This window comes from Parambassis ranga, chromosome 15 (assembly GCF_900634625.1).
Source record: "Parambassis ranga chromosome 15, fParRan2.1, whole genome shotgun sequence".
NCBI classification, from domain to species: domain Eukaryota; kingdom Metazoa; phylum Chordata; class Actinopteri; family Ambassidae; genus Parambassis; species Parambassis ranga.
The window spans coordinates 3,669,500-3,687,820 of record NC_041035.1 but is presented as its reverse complement, the minus strand read 5'-3'; the positions used below and the strand labels follow the sequence as shown (position 1 = coordinate 3,687,820).

Below are 18,321 nucleotides of genomic sequence, written 5' to 3'. Positions count from 1 at the left end.
ACACTTCCAGTGTGAATTCTTACCTTTGATCATCAGATGGCTGATCAGCTTTGAAATCAATGAGCCTACCCATCGACCGATCACTTTTCATGGACACACAGCTGGGTCCAGGTCCAGCAGAGTCTGCTCTCACATCCTGGATCCTGATAGAATCACAAACACTGACTCTGAGGTTCTTCTGGAAAAATGATGCTGATCATCAAGTTACACTTAAAAGGTTTAATAATGATGGAAACAAACTGCAGCTGTGACATTAATTCTGACCTTTGACCCTCAGATGGATCAACATCTTTGAAATAAGGGGGCAGATCCTTTGACTGATAACTCTTCATGGACACACAGCTGGCAGGTCCAGGTCCAGGTCCAGGTCCAGGTCCAGCAGAGTGTGCAGTGTGCTGCTGCTTTGTTCTTGAACACACACAGATGTGTGAATAACGTGAGTGTGAGCTCTGACACGGAGAAGAGTCATGGACAGTTAGAGACGGTCCTCTTACCTCTGAGCTTTGGTCCGGCTCTCATGGTCCCCACACAGAGTGCTTTTAGAGGGAGGGGCTCCCTCCTCTCTGTCCTCACACTGACTCATAGCAGAGCGCACACCTTCACACAAACACAACAACATGACACAAAAGCACACAGTCAGCATGTTGTTATTGATCCTTCATGTAGATGCTAACAGGCTGTTAGTTTAGTATTAGAGCCTCAGATCAGGATCTGTTTTCAGGCTTTTATTTTGTTTTTGTCTTTTTTGGTGAGTTTGTAAACATCTGATGCTGTTATTATTTATGTGACATACTGTAAGTGGAACAGTGCACACACACATTCAGTGTTTCATTTAGAATTCTGTCACTTATCTCCATATGTGAAAATGTGAATAAATGAACATGTGTTCATGTGTGTTTATGTCCACAGTGTGAACAGCCTGTGAGTGAAACACTGAGACCTTCCTCTGTAACAGTCTGTGGACTGTTTTCTATAGAAAAGACATGAGCAGCTACTGTATGAGCACTGATGACCGACACAGTTCTCATAATGGCAAATATTATACACACATATTTATGAAAACATTGAAAAGGACATGTTTCTTCTAAAGAGTTTCAATTATCAATGTGAATTTATTTATAACAAACATACCTTAGTCAGATATTTGGCATATCAGCCATGTCTGTTTTTAATCAATCAAAACTAGATGTGATCAATGACCTGCTGTGAAACATGTTCTTATTGAAGGACATAAATGATGTAGTTTGTACCCAGCAGGGGGCGCCCTCACAATGGAAAAATGAATCTCATTTGAGTGGACAGTTTGTTTGATCTATACACATTCATCAATGTTTATGGTTCAGAAACAATGAAAATGTGATATTGTATTATTTCCCAAATTTCTGGTTTATTAATGGCAGAGTCATCTGAATCCTCAGTAGCTAAGCTTAATGTCTGGAAGGCTGACCTACAAGAGGAAATCTCAGTTGAACAGTGGAATTTAACATGTATAAAAGCTCAGAGGCAAACAAACACACACTTGAAATTATTGCAATATAAATGGTTGATGAGTTTATTTGACTCCTGCAAGATTAAGTAAATTCAATTCAAATATTTTAGACTTGTGTGTTAAATGCAAACAATATAAAACATAGAGAGCAATATCTTGTCAATATATGTTTGTTACAAACAAAAAAGGTTATTGCCTCAAAGAGATGTGTCTATGTTTGCATTTAGAGAAGATTACTTCCACTCTTAAAGATCAACAGCAAAGGTTTCAAAGTATATGGGGTCGTTTTTTGTCAGGTGGTGTGGAGAGAATCACCTGCAGCTGAACGTGGCCAAGACAAAGGAGATGGTGGTGGACTACAGCAGGGATAAGCCCCCGCCCTCCCCAGTCTGTATCAGTGGGAAAGATGTGGACATAGTCTCATCTTACAAGTTCCTGGGTGTCCAACTGGACAATAAACTGGAGTAGTCCACAAACACTGAGGTTACAAGAAGGGCATGAGCAGACTGTACTTCCTGAGGAGACTCAGGTCCTTCAATGTCTGCAGCAGGATGCTCCACATGTTCTACCAGTCTGTCATGGTGAGCACCATCTTCTTTGCTGTGGTGTGCTGGGGATCAGGCAATAAAGCAAAGGACGCCAACAGACTGGACAAACTCATCAAAAAGCCAGGGTCTGATGTTGGCTTTAAGCTCGCCAACCTGGAGGAGGTGGAGTGCTGGCTAAACTGCTGTCAATCATGGACAATCCCTCCCACCCTCTCCACAACACTGTGGACAGACTGAGAAGCAGCTTCAGCAACAGACTCCTGCTGCCCCGCTGCTCTGAGGAACGGTACAGGAAGTCATTCCTGCTGTCCGCCATCAGACTGTATAACTCATCTGTGACTGTCAGAGCTGTGCTCACTAACTCGGACTAAAGTATCATCACAGGTGCATTTCAAACTACTCAGTTACATAAAGTGTGGTGTTATCTTCTTTGACCTGCTTTATGTGTGTTTATGTACATTTTCTTCTTCTTTTGTTGCTGCCATGTGTGTGTATGTGTATGTGAGAGTTTTTGCTTGTGTCTATTGTATTTATTGTTTTTTGATATGTTGATCTTTTGAACTTTCTTAGAATCAAGCATTTGTCACACATGCTGTCTGAATCTGGAGAGAATTAGTCTTTATATTCTGGTCTGTTTAATTTGTGGTAATTCACATCTTGATGAATGTATCCTACATGTTTGTTTTCTTTTCTTTTCTTTCCTCCCCCTTTAATTATTGTCTGTTTTCATCAATTGCTTTTATTGTATATGTTATTTTTTATTGATCTATGTTATAAACCCAATAAACACACTGTTGAATATAGTGTGATATTGTACAATTGTTTCATTTATTGTGTTCATCACGTGTAAAGATCTGTAACATAAAAACAGCTTTTATGTCACCGTGTGTCCCTGCTGTGATTGCGCTCTGCCAGCAGGTGGCAGTGCAGTGAAGCCATCCGTCGTTTTCTTCATTCTTCATTATTTCACTGTATACAATTATTTCTATATTGTGGATTTATGATCTATATTGTTTGCATTTCATACTCAAGATAACACATGTCTGTTCATGAGGACTATGGATTTCAGGAGTTTATTCATATTTGTGTATGCTCATAAAAAATAAAAAATAAAATAAACTGTATTTCTGTAAACACTGAATCTCACTGCCTGCATTCCATAAATACAATAAATAAAAGAATCATTAAAAATTGCCGAAAATGGTTGAAATGTGTTAGTTTCTCAGGACATTTAACTCAAAGAGACTCATACAACATGTGATTTAACTATAATGTCTGCAGTATTTGATTTATAATAATTAAACTTCATGTTGTGTACTATCTGGTTAATCCGGTTCTTTTATATAAATAACGCAGGCTGTTTAATAAAGAAAAATATTTGTGTCTAAAGAATTAAGAAGCAGCCGAATTAAAACCACCTTCAGTCATTCAACGCTCTTTCCACTCCAGCACATTTTGTACGACTCAACAAGATGTACCTGAATGCACCATGAGGTCAAACCTTTACCGTAAAATCAATGTAAACACGCAACGAAACCTACGAATGCGCCACAGTCGCTCTGAAACACTCTAATTTGATGAATTTAGAATAAACCGACATTTTCTCTGTTTTAAGTTTTTAAGAGACAGAGAGAGCGGTTCTATAGCAGACGTTTGAACCACCTTTCAGTTATACAACAAAGATCAATCAGTTACATGGAAATACATATCAAATGTCAATATCTGATCAATGATCGGTTTGATCACCTCGATCAAACTGATCATTGATCAGATATTGACAGATTCTCACCTGCTGAATCAGTTCTGACTTCCAGAAGTTTTCACCTTCATGTGTGGAGCTGCGCTTCTGCTGCTGCTGTCTGACAGGTAAAGAATGCAGGAACTGTCACTGGAAAACCTGTTTTTCCTGTACTGGGATGTTTTGAACCATCTGTAAATATAGCAATATTTTCATTATACACACTTTCTAATCTGTCTTTGTGTTTTAATGACTCAAATGCAGACAAGGCGAAACGAGGTCTAACAAAAACAACTCCTTATTTATTTTAAGCAATGATGAACAAATACAAAACAAACTGAAAACGAAACAGTTTTGTCAGCCTCATGGTGGTACTACACTAACAGATTATTAGAACAAAATATGTTTACATCTGTTACATTTAACCTCTGTGCCACCATGATTTTAACCACAAAAATGTCTGTTTCACTGTATTCCCAATGAGACCAGATCAGCTGGACTGTCAGATTTTAGAGACTTCACAGAATAGATCAGATTAAACAGATTAGAAATAGATTACTCAAAGCCTCCAACAACAGGTAACTTAGTTCACCATGAATCTGTGCTGATTTGTCTGTTTGTGTTGATCAGCACACACAAGCAGTTCAAATTAAGTGACTGAAAAACAAAGGAAGGGATCAATATAGAAGGAAACCCGCTCCCTGTCTCTCACTCTTGGCTTGCCCTATGTGCCATAACATCCGCTGCATGGTGTGTCTCAGACCTCACCTGGCAACAAGAAGTTGTATTTTCTGATTGGCTGATAGGTCGCTAATTGCAGACAGCTGAGTGCGCAGTGCTGTCGGTTGTCTGGTTAACTAGCGGCTAAACTTGTTAGAGGTGTGTGCAGTCAGACGTCACACTGGACGCTCATGGCTCACTTCACTTCGTCAGTGAAAACTACACCGTGCACAAACATACCGGCGCTGCAGAACCTGCTCACCGGACCAGTTTACTCCCTCGGTGTCGCCACCAGCAGTGGCCGACCGTCTTCCAGCTCAGCAGCGCTCAGCTACAGGGCAGGTCAGGGCAGAGAGGGCACGTCGTGGAATAAATAAAATAAAAATTCACTTTGACAAAAGGGCACGTGCCTGGCTCTCAGGGCAGATCCCATTTATTTTAATTGGAGTTAAGTAAAAAAAAAGACGGAGGTACCATACTCCGCGAGACGTGTGTGTGCAGAACTCCTCATACGGCCTCCTACGCAGCGCACGTCACACACAAAAGGTTGACAATGCAGTTGTATTGCAAATTGTGAGCACAGTCGTGGTTACCTGGCCTAACGAGCTGATAATGTTCAGGGAAGAGGGCGCACAGCATGACAATAGATGAAGATCAGTGTAGCTGACTGTAGCAGACCTCTGGTCTGTGTGAGTTTAACTCTGTGAACGTGTGGATGACTGTCTGCAATAATACATCCCGTCTCCCGATGGTTAATGTGCGCGAGCCGCTGTAACACCGTGATCAATACTGGGATTAGGTTTTATGGCCACTTTTGGACAGACGCTCTCCTCTGTGCGCCGTGTTTCCTTCCAGGAGCTGCTCATCTAAACTGTCCATCGTTGCTGTGCTTCCTCCTTCCGTCTGTGTGTTCTGCATCTGAAGAAGCTCTTGGCTTCTGCACATTCATCACGCCCACAATAAATTCCGACCAATCACAGCATGGTTGACGCACAGCCTTGAGAGAAAAAGTTCTGCCCGGGCCATGTGTACGAGATCGCTGCACAACAGGCTGTCCGAGAGAAAAATGACTTCATTTTGTGGGCGTCGGGGAAGGGAGTTCTCTGTTCTCGTGGAGTATGGATCCAGCTTTAATAGAAAAAATGACCGGCACTCTCCCCGACAAGCTGGCTATAAAGGCAAAATGGTTTGTTGTTCAGTTTTAAGCGTCACACCGTCAGAAAGCTAACGAGTGTTCCTTTGAACTGATAAAAAGGAGACCTCAAAAACCACTTCAACTTTGCGAGCCTGCCGTGTGGAAACTATTTGAAATTAGAAAATTCTGAATATAAGTTTGATAGACCAGCATCTATTGAGTGTTTTAAGACTAAACTGGAGTCTGTAGGTTGAAATTTGTAGGAGGAGATACATTTGGCAGATGACCCTTGTTGAAGGGCTCTCTCATAGACTCCAATGTTAAATGGCTTTTGAATGTTTATTAATATTTTGAAAATGAAACATATTTGAACAAATCTGAATACAAGTTTAGGAGTGTGAGTGCCTTGCAGCAATCAAACTAATGACGCTCCCCTACACTGAGGAACATGCTCTGTGTGTTTGTGGCACATGTGGCAGCAGTGCATGTTGTCATTGTTGTAAAATAACGATTTTAGATGTGTAACATGATATTTAAGTTATTATATTGAGAGTACATATATTAGCTGCCAAATTTGTTCTGGCTTAAAAATGTCTCATTGTTTCCAGGAAGCTGATTGGTTTGTAGATGAAGTTTTGTTCAAAAATATCTGCATGATATTCTTCCAATCAGATGAACATCTTTTCATGTATTCAATGATGCAAATGTGGTTGGCTGAGCGAGGTGAAGATGCACAAACTTAAAGTTTCTTCTTCTTTTCAAAACACAGTGAAGCTTCGGATGAAGATCAGGTTGAGAATGGTGGATGCTTTTGGCACATCATAAGAAAAATGGTGCCTTCCACTACTACTTCTGCTGACCAGCAACAAAAAACCCATATACATAACTTCTAATGAAAAATAACATAAAATATTAAATATTTGATTGTTCATGTCATTTGAAAATATTCAGTCCTATTGTTTTAGAGAGGCTGCGGGATATTCTTTCTTTAGAACTTTTTTTTTTAAATTTTGGACATTTGGTGCAATTAATATTCAGTTAAAGAGGGGGTCGTAACTGAGCTCAAATCATGAAGAGATGAATTATAATTCCTTCAGTCATAATAATGAGCTTGATTATCTAAAAAAAAAGTAAATCATCTGTTTGCTACTTTCAGTTGGTGTACACGTGCACAAATATGAATTGGAAAACTGTCAGGGTGTAGTTAATGGAGGACACAGATGCACAGATGTCCTTTAATACTAGCCAGGGTTCGGTACATGGGTGATCAGTCAGTGTAAACAAAAGCACAAAAGGCAAAAAGCGTAGTCCAAAAGTCCAAGCGAGGTCAAACACAAAGAATCCAAAAACACAGGGCTGAAAGCTGAAACACTAAACTGCTCCCAAAAACCAACAAGCTGTAGAAAGGCTGGTACACTTGGATTACTCACAAGACGAACTGGCAATGCGAGGGAAGAAAGACACACAACGGGAGGGGGGAGGGAACACACATGAAGAAGGGGAAGTCAAGACACCTGAAACAAGAGGGGGAAACAGTGACTACAAATAAAACAGGAAGTAACACAATGAAAACAGAACTAATGCGAAGGTAAACAAACTTCAAAATAAGAGCCATGGCTCAAATCATGACAAAAATGCACCCAATTTACTTGTTTTGATTAGCTGACAGAGAGTATTTCCCAAAAGTTAAACTGTGGCCTCACACACAAGTACAAAAAAAAAAAAAAAAAACGTAGCTATAAAGCATGAGTGGCTTCTTCAGTTCTGTTACTGTTCTGGTGTGGAGGAGCACTCACATGCTTTGATGTTTCACAATAGAACACCAAACAGGTGTTATTATACACACAGAGGCCTGATATCCAGGAGCTATACCTTCAACAGGAGCAGTCTTGGGATCAGATACACTCTTTACACATAGCGGTGTGACACTGTAAATGTGTCAAGCATACCAGCAAATGCATAGTCGAGGTGACATTAGTGTTTGTAAGTTATGCTATGTAGATTGTCCATTGTATGTGTAAAAGATACCTGGGTCTGTTTAATTGAGTTTTTTTAAGGATAAGGTGCCGCCTAGTTACGCCCTCCATGGGTTTAAAAGACTCATGGGAAAGCGGGCCAGAGAGGCCAGAGGAGAGGAGAGAGGAGAGAGGAGAGGCGGAAGCGACAGGAGGAGAAAATAGTGATCGACGACCGAAGCAGTGATTATTGGAGGCGCCAGCAAGAGAATGGCTGCGGCCTACCTGAGGGGAAGCTCCACGTATCTACAGACTGGACCGATTATCCATCGGATTAATCCTGCCGTAACCTGGGAGTTTATCCATTCATTTGGTCAGGATATCGGTACGCTCTGCAGAAGTTTGGCGAGCGACTCTGGACTTCAAAACAGGTCGGGTGGATGGCGCCGTGGATGGGAGGCCCGGGTTTGAATCCTGGATGTGGGTGAGATCGAACTTATTTTTGTTTTCTCATTTTTTACTCTCCCAGAGACGCTGGAGATCGCTATTGTTTGGAATTCTCGTTTGGAGTTGGTGGAATACCTATTTTTGATTTCTTTATATAAACAGAGCAGAAATCTGTGCAAAAGACAATGAACACTGACTGAGTGTGGGGGTTTTGGTGGGGTTGCATTGGTGTGGTGTATGGACATATGTTAATACATATTTGAAAAGTGTTCTTGTGTTTGGTGGTTTTGTGTTTTTTCCTTAAAACTTTGCAATAGCACGACCCCTTGGTAGTAGCTAATGATAATAACCTTATCAAATTGTTACAGCGGAGGACCATCTGGGGTGATCAAATAAATATTTTATAATATAAAATGTGGTATTGCTGCCTTCACTGGTAATGCCAGCATGACTTCAAATCTGTACATTACATATTTTAAATAGCCAAAAGGCCTTTGACAACAGGGTAAGCTATGCAGACTGCCATCCATACTCAACTCGGCTGTGACCCCCACACTGGGAGAGTGGCTCCAACAGATCCCAGGAACAACATCAGAGCTCTCAGTCCAGAAGAGTGCAAGAACAGCTAAGATACTGTGAAGAACCCTCAAACTTCCAGGACTCTGGTAGAAGACCAGAGATTGAGGAAGACACACACCACCCATAAGGGTGGGAAGGGAAATTTTTTTATACCTGTGGGCCAAGTCAGTCACACTTCTGTGAAATCAGTCTGTCCAGTTAGAAAGCAACACTGATTGTGAATCAAGACAACCCCTATAAAAGAGGGTATCTGATATAATATTTTAATAAACTCCTTTTATACTCATTAGTAATCCCAGATTAAGGTGTCCTTTAGTAGAGAGACTTTATTTTTATGTAACTTAATCTTCACTCTCTGATACACTGATAGTTATTCAGTTGCAACATGCTGACAGGAAATCTGCAGTCAAATATCAAACATCTACTCCATATTTACTGTCATTGCTGTTGAGTATGATATTACCTATTTCTACATGACACCATCTACACTATAAGGATGTGTGTTTTATTATCAAAAATATACTTTATATATACAATAGAAACAATAAAACAGAACTCCAAATTCCACAAAATGGAGAGCAGACTGGAGAAGAAGGCAGCGTGGTCAGAGCAGTCAGAAACAGGTGCTGTAGTGTTTCAGCCTGTCTCTGACACACAGGACACAACCTGGTATAGACTGTGTGCTTCATCTGGTGCAGAATGATACAGCTGTAAATCCTTCTTTCATCATTACAATATCTCCAGTTTGTACATTTCTTTGGGGACAGTGCCAGCTTTGCCTGAGGGCAGATATTCTTTCCTCTACCTACTCCAAAACTGTTCTGCCAAGTATTGAACATGTCTCCATCTTTGTCTCTCATAGAGATCTTTGACAAAATTGCCTGGAGGAGGTAAGGCTGTAACAGACTTCATGGTCAGCAGATGATTAGGAGTCAGTGGTTCGAGGCTGTGGGGATCATTGAGTGTTGACAATTGCCATTGCTTTATAGAAGGAGGCACTTAATGAAGCATCATTTAGTCTCTAGAGTGATGTCATGTGGAGGTGGCTCCTCCTTTGAGTTTGAGCAGACAGATGTTACAGCGTCTAAAGCCGGGTCTACACTGTGTGTTTTCTGGTCCGATTTTGGCCTGAATTTTGAGTCGTAATATTTTTTTAGGTCTGAATTTCAGCTTTGTCGTGCATCTTTAATTGCGCAGTGTACTGGGGCTCAAGAGAGGTGATTTACATCACATGATTGGCAATTGGATGATTGGTTGTTTGATATTTTTGTCCCCCATCATGAGGGTATCGCACAGTTTAAGCGGAGATGCGCCCCAATGTCTGTGTTTTCTCCCAATGCGCATGCGGGCGAACACGCTCAACATCACAGATGATAACAAACATGGTGGCACCCACACAGCGTTCGACAGATGTCATGGAGGCCAGGTTTGTTGAGCTGTGGCAGCAACATCCAAGCCTATTTGATGTGTCCTCCCCTATACATACCATGACAGAAATACACATGAATAAAGTTGGGAGGAAATCTTACAAATTCACAAGATCTTCAGTGCTTTTGTATTTACTACTTATGTTTACAACAGCTTGACGCAGAGTCTGAGGACATTGAACAAATGGAGGACAGCAAAGCATATGACAATAACCTGCTTGAGACATCCACCACTGACCAACTGTCTGACATATTGTCTTCTTCTAGTGTACGTACAGGCAGTCCAGTCTTTACCACACTGGAAGGTGATGGCTCACCATCTCAATCCAGAAGGTGTGATAAGACTGTTAAGAGACCTCAAGTAGGCAAAGCTAAGGCACAGATGTCTGCCACTAATATAGAGAAGAGAAAGCTATCACTGTTAAAACAAGTACTGGAATTGTGGCCTATTTTGGCCAAGATCAAAGAAATTCCAGAATCTAATGTGGTGCTTAGGAAGTGTAGTTTCTGGCTTGTATATGGAGTTATAGGAAGTATTTTATCACATAATTGTGTGTCTACTGTTACGTGCCGGTGCTTGTTTGTTGTGTGTATGTCTGTGTCTCTGCTTTCTGTGCAGGTTCCCAATGCTTCCAGTGGACCAAGTGGATGATCAACACCTGAGTCCACTTGGTCCTCATCAGCAGAAGTATATCAGCTGGAGGTGTGCACATGGCCGGGGCCAGTGTGGGCCAACTTGTGGACGCACACACCATGCGTCTTTGCTCCGTCCAGAGGGACTAGAGCATGATAATCAGCGCTGATCTTTTTAGTTTTGCTTTTGTGTTTGATTTACTATTTTGTTATTCATTTAAGTTAATAAATTTAATTAATAGTCACTGTTTCCGACTGCTGTCTCTTCCTCAGGCCTGGGTAACATTATTGTTGCTTCCCCTCATCCCCTGGACTAACACTACACACTTTTATTCTGCATTGTGTATTATGTGGTGTGGGTCCACATATCTAGAAGTGTCTCCCTAACATGAAGTTTTAATTTCTGTGTTTATTATTCTATACATACTACTATAATATGTGTTTTTGAGTGTTTATGTGTAGTAAGTTTTATAGAAGATCAAAATAAGCCAGGTATACTGAATGTATTGAGAAGTGTGGAATTTCCTTCTTCTCATAGATTTGGACTTCAATCCCTGTCAGTTGTTGTCTGCTCTTTGGAGACAGCTCTGGTTGATATCAAGCTAAGGTTGTAAATCGAGATCTTGACAGAAAGAATGTGTTCATCTCCTAGACCCAACTTTATGAACCGCCCCTTTCTGTGAGTTTTTCTTTCTGGTCACTTCAGATCTGACCCACAGCTTATGAGATTTCAGGACTTGAAGTGAACTTACATGGGGGAAGAGGTGTAAGCTTTTATGGCGCGTCATGTCACTCTTATGGGAAAGAGATCATTCTTGTGGGGGAATTATGTTCAACTTAGGCTTATCATCAACAGAGTGGGACCCCCTGCTATTTCCTTCCTGTTTTTTCTCCTGACTCTCACGTTTAACCATTACGAAATAATGTAAACTAAACAGCAGTTGAGCTGACCCCATTGGTGCAGGATGAGGGGAGGACATGATTTTATGGTACCTCTGGGGATCTCAAGATAGGATAAAAGGTGTTTGTAAAAGAGGAGTATGTTGTTCTCCTGCCTTGATGCTGGGCAACCACACAGATCTATGTTCTTATGAGACCAGATATTGTCCACTAATCAAAGAACCTGACAAAGATCCATTTGCACACTGACCTTGTTGTGTGTGAGTACACACAGCTACAGAGTCTGCTAGACTAAAACTAAATGCATGTTTTTGAGTACAAAGCTTGATACCATTCCTATGCCAAGCTCTTGTAGAGGTGAAACACCATGGTGATGTTCTTCATCCATCATAAGTTCAAACTGCAAATCTGTTCTCATGGTGCAGTTAAATCAGAAAACACAACCCTATCTCCAATACAAACCCCATGCTCTGTACACCGCTCACAGGAGTTTTATCCAGAATGATTCTTAGTACATTTTAAGAAGACATGTGCAGGAGCATGACAGATAGGGTCATTACTGTAAAAATCACAAATCAAACCTCCTTCCAACAGGGTAAACCACCAACAATCAAGAATGCATGGCTGTGCAGTCAAAAATGTGGTTATAATGGAAGTCTATGGGACAAAAATGTCCATGAGAAAAAATGAAAATCCAGTGCTGTGCAAAAACTAACAATGCATCAAAGTCAATGTTGTTACTAATGTTTGACATGTCCAAGACTGTACTGTTTTTCCATTGGCACCATCCCTTATGAAATTGGTGATTAAAGGGTTAAAATCCTGAGGGAAAATGATTTTTTTACTACTTTTAATCATAACTGGGGTTAATTAAAAGATGTATGAAAAAAACATTTAAAAAATGTATCTGATATTTAAAACAGTTAGAGGACGTCTTTGTCCCAAACAACAGGAAAGGGTGTAAAATTTGCCCACAGTGTATTATTGACATATGACATTTTTTTAAATCATATTTCCAAAATGTATGTAAAATTAAGCTTATTTAGCAAAAATTATTCAATTGCATATATAGTCAAAGTTATGGCCAAATTAAATTGAATAATTACTTAGAGCAGTTCTGCTTTTTTTAGCTAAAAAATATAGCTAATGTAAAAACCGTGTGCGCTATTTGTAAGACTACACAAGAGGAACTATTCCTCAACTGAGTATTAATTGGAAGAATACATTTAGCTTGTACAAGAACCTTTTCTGTGCAAGCAGTTAACTGCAACCACCTTCCTAGAAAAGGATAAAGTTCTTTGTCTGACATTACATTATATACTTCCTCACAGTACAGTCTAATTGGTTGTTATAGTGGGGGAGGAACTTAGACTAGTTTAGACTTAGCTCTCCCTTCGTGGTGCTCAGGCTGGTCCCAGCCTCTTGGCACATGAAGCCACTCCTCTTCATTCTTCTGTCCTAGTGAGTTTTCCTATAAAATAAAAACTTAAGACACACTTATTCTATATAATATCTATAACTACTTTATAAGAACATCTCAAAAGCATAACATTCTTCTATCTCTATTTCTCTATTTCTTATCTTTACCCTTTCTTTCCTTATGTCACATACTATATTATCCCTTCTCTGTCTATACAGCTCAACACACACACACACACACACACACACACACACACACACACACACACACACACACACACACACACACACGGTCTGTTGCACACTTGCTTGATCACCACTCTAACTGGATTGACTTTCTCCAGTGTGAACGGGGAGTTAAAGCACAGCATCTGATCTCTCTGCTCAGTGTTAACAAACATGGTGCTGCTGTTCCCGTCAGGTTAACTCATGTACCTTCAGTTCATCTTAAGGACACTTACAAGTAGTTTTCCATCTGACATAACACACACAATGCTTAAACAACATTCATTAACACATACTAGCATAAAAGTATAAAAACAACCGTAGTACTTAAAAAGCTAAAAAATAATCCTAACACTAAACAAAATAAGAGAGAATGTTAGAATAGTAAAAAAGAGCATTGAGTAAAACCTTACGCTAGCAAAGCATGGTTTCAACATATTCATGTGGCACAAAATACTATAATCAATAATTGAATATAAGTGATTATTAACACAATGACTCCACATACAGACACACACAAACCCTTCCTGGTAGCTCTCACCATCAGTACTTTAAAGTTGCCATAACCAGAGTGAACAGTTTCAGTTTCTTAATGTTACTATATGCTTTAAACAGGATTTGTGAAGAAAGATCGAAGAAGATTGAAGCAAGGCATCTGGACTTATAGAGTTTTCTTGAAGACGTTTCGCTGCTCATCCAAGCAGCTTCATCAGTTCTAACAGTTTGGTGGGGAAACATGGTTTATATGTGGTGGTAGACCTCAGAGAAGAGAAACCCTGAATTTCATCTGTCCAGGATCATCCAGAACAAGAAGATCCATCAGTCCACTTTTTTACAGTTCAGTGATTCAAATGAAAGTGAAACATCAACATTTAAAGCACAAAGTTGAAGCTGCTGTCACTTCCAAACACTCTCCTTCTACACACAACACAGACTCACTGAGGAACCAGGAGACCACACCCAGAACCCAGCATGTAGAGGTTTAGTGAATGTGGTGTTGAAGGTGTGGAGGTGGATCAGTGTGTCAGAGGAGACTCTGTAGAAGGACAGAGTGCCAGCAGGACAGTCCACATACACGGCTACTCTGTGAGAGACAGAGGAGGAGGAGATGGGTGTTCCTGTGTTATTGTGATAGACAGAGTAACCATCACCAGAGCAGCTCAGACTCCAGGACTGATTGTTTCTTCCAAAACAGCAGCCATCACTGAGTCCTTTCCTTCTGATTCTTCTGTAACTCACTGATATATTAACCCCTCCTCTCCACTCGACCTCCCAGTAACAGCGACCAGTCAGAACATTTCTACACAGCAGCTGAAGCCACACGTCAAATCTGTCTGGATGATCAGGATATGGCTGCTCCTCCTTCACATGTGTCACCTTCCTGTTGTTGTCAGACAGTTTGAGCTTTGTGTTCACTGAGTTTGTGTCGACTTCAAGTTGACAGAAATCTGATGGAGAGAAAAAGACACAGCTGCAGTTTATCATCTGACACATCTGATGGCTTCATTCTATCTTTACTGACTACTATACTGATATGTTGTTCATTCATACAAAGTTTATCATCAGACTTTTTGTCACTAATGTTTGAATGAACAAATACACAACTATCAGCTTTGTGTTCAAACACAAACTGGATATTTGCAGCAATGTTAGTAAAGACAGACAACACATTTATAACATCAGAAGAACAACAGCATCAACTATATCATTGGATAAACAGCATCATACAAAAGCTCCTTCATCAGAGTCTGGAGGAGGATCTGGACTGAAAGAACAGACTCAGACATCCTGATCTCCTCTGGAAGGACTTCCACAGCTTGGAGCCTCTGAGGACAAACTCTCTGTCCTGTTTGGAATCTAGATTTGGATCCAGCAGGAGAGCCACATCTGAGAGGGCCTCAGGGCCCGTGAAGGTTCAAAGTGTGTTCAAAGGTCAGAAATATAATGTGGCTTCAAAGCATTTAGTGCTTTAAAATAATAAATCAAATGTTGAAAGCAGCTGTAAAAGTCTGAGGCAGCCAGTACAGGAAGAGAGTGTGGCATGAGAGATGTTTGTAGGCATTGCTGTGATTACTGATTTGGTTAATTAGAATAGGTGTATTTTCATGTATTTAGGTGCCCAGCAAGCGCAAAGGGCTCCGGCCCATGGTCCAACCACTTATTGATCCCCTCCAGTTCGCGTACCAGCCCCGCCTAGGAGTGGAGGACGCTGTCATCTTCCTGCTGGACAGAGTCTACACCCACCTGGATAAGCCGGCAAGCACTGTGAGAATCATGTTTTTTGATTTTTCAAGTGCTTTTGACACCATCAGGTGGCTGAGAAGCTGACAGCGATGCAGGTGGATGTCCCACTGGTGTCCTAGATGGTGGACTATCTGACTGGCAGACCACAGTATGTACGCCTACAGAGCTGTATGTCAGTCAGACTGATCAGCAACACTGGGGCTCCACAGTGGACCATCCTCTCTCCCTTCCTCTTCACTCTCTACACCACAGACTTCACCTACTGCACAGAGACCTGCCACCTCCACAAATTCTGATGATTCTGCAGTGGTTGGATGTATTACTGCTGGTGATGAGAGGGAGTACAGGTCTGTGGTGGATAACTTAGTAGATAACTGCTGTCTGCTGGGGCAGCAGTCTGAGGGTGAGGGACATAAACAGACTCAACAGAGTCATCCGCAAGGACGGCCATGTTGTTGGAGCTGGAACTGGACTCTCTGACAGAGGTGTGTCAGAGGAGGATGTTGACATTCATGTCATGCTCTTTACTATGTAAAGGTTTTTATACAGTAGTAAATATGTTCTTCTTTGGATACACCTCAGGGATTTAAATGCCATAGCGTGGCTGCGGTGAACGCCAGTTCTTCCTCTGCCATCATGCTGCCTGTTTGGTATGTAGCCTTTACAGCAGTACTGCCTAGCATAATGTCATATAAACCATTTGCCATAGCTAACTGTATCTGACACATAATAAAAGGCTCTTTTTGTGACATGGCGTTGGCCCTGCATTGGCCTAACTAGGCCTGTGGCGTGTGGCTGCACCCGTTAGTGTTAGTCGACGTTGGGGTTGCGTTGCTGCTGTTTTGCCTTTGTTTTTGTGTTTGTTTTGTTTTGCCTGTTTTTGTTCAGAGCTAACCACTGCTTCGCCTCTCATCCTAGTGTGGCTCACTGCCAGCATTAGCTGCAGTTGGTGTCTTCTGAGCAGTGTCCCTGTGCATTATCACCTTGTTTTAGGAAGTGTCTTCTTTATTTTTTATTGAAACCCTAGGGATTATTATTACCCCGCACGGACCGCAATTTAATTTATTTTTTCTTTAATTTATTACTATTTCTCTGTTTTTGTTTTTGCTTACTTTTGCTTATTATTTTGGTTTGATGCAGTGATTGTGGCCTTATTCTTAGTTATACAGTATGTCTATAGTTGTTAATTTTAGTTTTTCTGTTTTTCAGTTTTTCTGTCCTTATGTTCCTTTCTTTGGTTGAGATTGTTGGTGCATTATCATTTGGGGTTGATTCTGTTTTCCTTTTCTCCTGTAGAACAGCGATGCCCAAAGTCCGGCCCACAGGAAAAGAAAAACACAAAAACAAATGACAAAACTGGAACCCAAAACTTCTGCCCAGGGAGTAATAAACTCCACCCTGCGCCTCATTCTTCAAAGGTGCCGCTACAACAGCTCTGATGGATGATAAAACACTGACTCATGCACAATAAAATGAGGAAAGACTGAGTCAAACTTACACTTCCTCAGACCAGGTTTTAACCACTGCTCTCCCCCATGGTCCACCCTGCAGGAAGAAACACAGTCAGAATGATTTTCTAACCAACATGAGTCCAAACTGCTGATCAACATGAAGCAGAGTTCCTCAGTTTGTCAGAGACACACAAACAGACTGAAACTCATCTGTGTCAACTCCAGAAGAGTCTCTCCTGATCTGCTCTGTTTTTATTCATGTCCTCCATTATGTGAAATATTGCTCTCTGTCATTGCTTTACTTGTAAAATACTCTTCATACAGCAACAGTGTAGGTTTGATCTCAGCATTGTGCATTTATCCAGAGCAGCAAACAAGTCACACTGTCTCTGACTGGTTGTTTCTTTCACTCTATATGCAAACACAAACCTGGTTCACATGTGTCATGGATGGAAGAGTTTCTGAAACACTTCAAATAAATACATTCACTCATTTATGTGTGTAGTTTTTACATTGATAATATTGTAGTAAATCACTGCTCTCTGTCTCTGACTCCTCCTTCTACCATTGTGTTGTTGTCTCCTCTGAAATTTCACATATAGATTGTTTCAGGAACATTTGTTTGTGGAAATAATTCAGTGGTTCTTACAGCTGAGGAAATGAATAAGTAAGGCATCATTTTGTATTTTATCTGCACGAAGTGTAACTGAAAATCAGTCTGTATGTATTTTGAAATGAAGAACGTGTATTAAGAAAACTCAGGTTAAAATGATGGACACTTGAAAATCAGGGATCAGTGATTATTTTCTCTGCAATTTCAGTTGTGGATATATGACCTAAACTGACAGACTGATGAAGACTCATGCTCTGTTGTCTCTGTGTACCTGAGAGTGTCCAGACTACAATCTGGACTGTTGAGTAAAGCAGACAGCAGCTTCACTCCAGAGTCTCCTGGATGATTGTAGCTCAGGTCTAGTTCTCTCAGATAGGAGGGGTTGGAGGTCAGAGCCGAGGCCAGAGAAGCACAGCCCTCCTGTGTGATCAGACAACCTGACACACTGGAGGTACAAAAAATGTCATGAACTCAAGAAGAAAGAAGGAAAATCCAACAGATCTTCAACATGAACATGAAGCAGAATTTAACTGCTTATCAAAAAGCTGTATCCTGACCTGAGAGTCTCCAGTCTACAGGCTGGACTCTTCAGTCCACGACACAGCTGCTTCACTCCTGAATCCTGCAGGTCGTTATCATTCAGATTCAGCTCTCTCAGACTAGAGGACTGGGAGCTGAGAACTGAGGACAGAGCTTCACAGCTTCTCTCTGAGAGGTTACAGCTGCTCAGTCTGAGAAAAAAAAAATAGATAGATAGATCTTTATTTGTCATTGTCACAAGTACAACAAAATTTAAAA

General features: G+C 40.9%; 1 protein-coding gene across 1 annotated transcript in view; it reads right to left on the bottom strand.

Annotated features, from left to right (window-relative positions):
- LOC114447104 (NLR family CARD domain-containing protein 3-like) overlaps positions 1-18,321 on the bottom strand; it is a 32,687-nt gene that overhangs the window by 9,965 nt on the left and 4,401 nt on the right. The window contains exons 4-5 of the mRNA XM_028423168.1: positions 18,081-18,254; positions 17,795-17,968 (exon numbers count right to left, since the gene is read on the bottom strand). Of these exons, the coding sequence (XP_028278969.1) occupies positions 17,795-17,968; positions 18,081-18,254 (348 nt within the window). The remainder of the gene's footprint in view (positions 1-17,794; positions 17,969-18,080; positions 18,255-18,321) is intronic.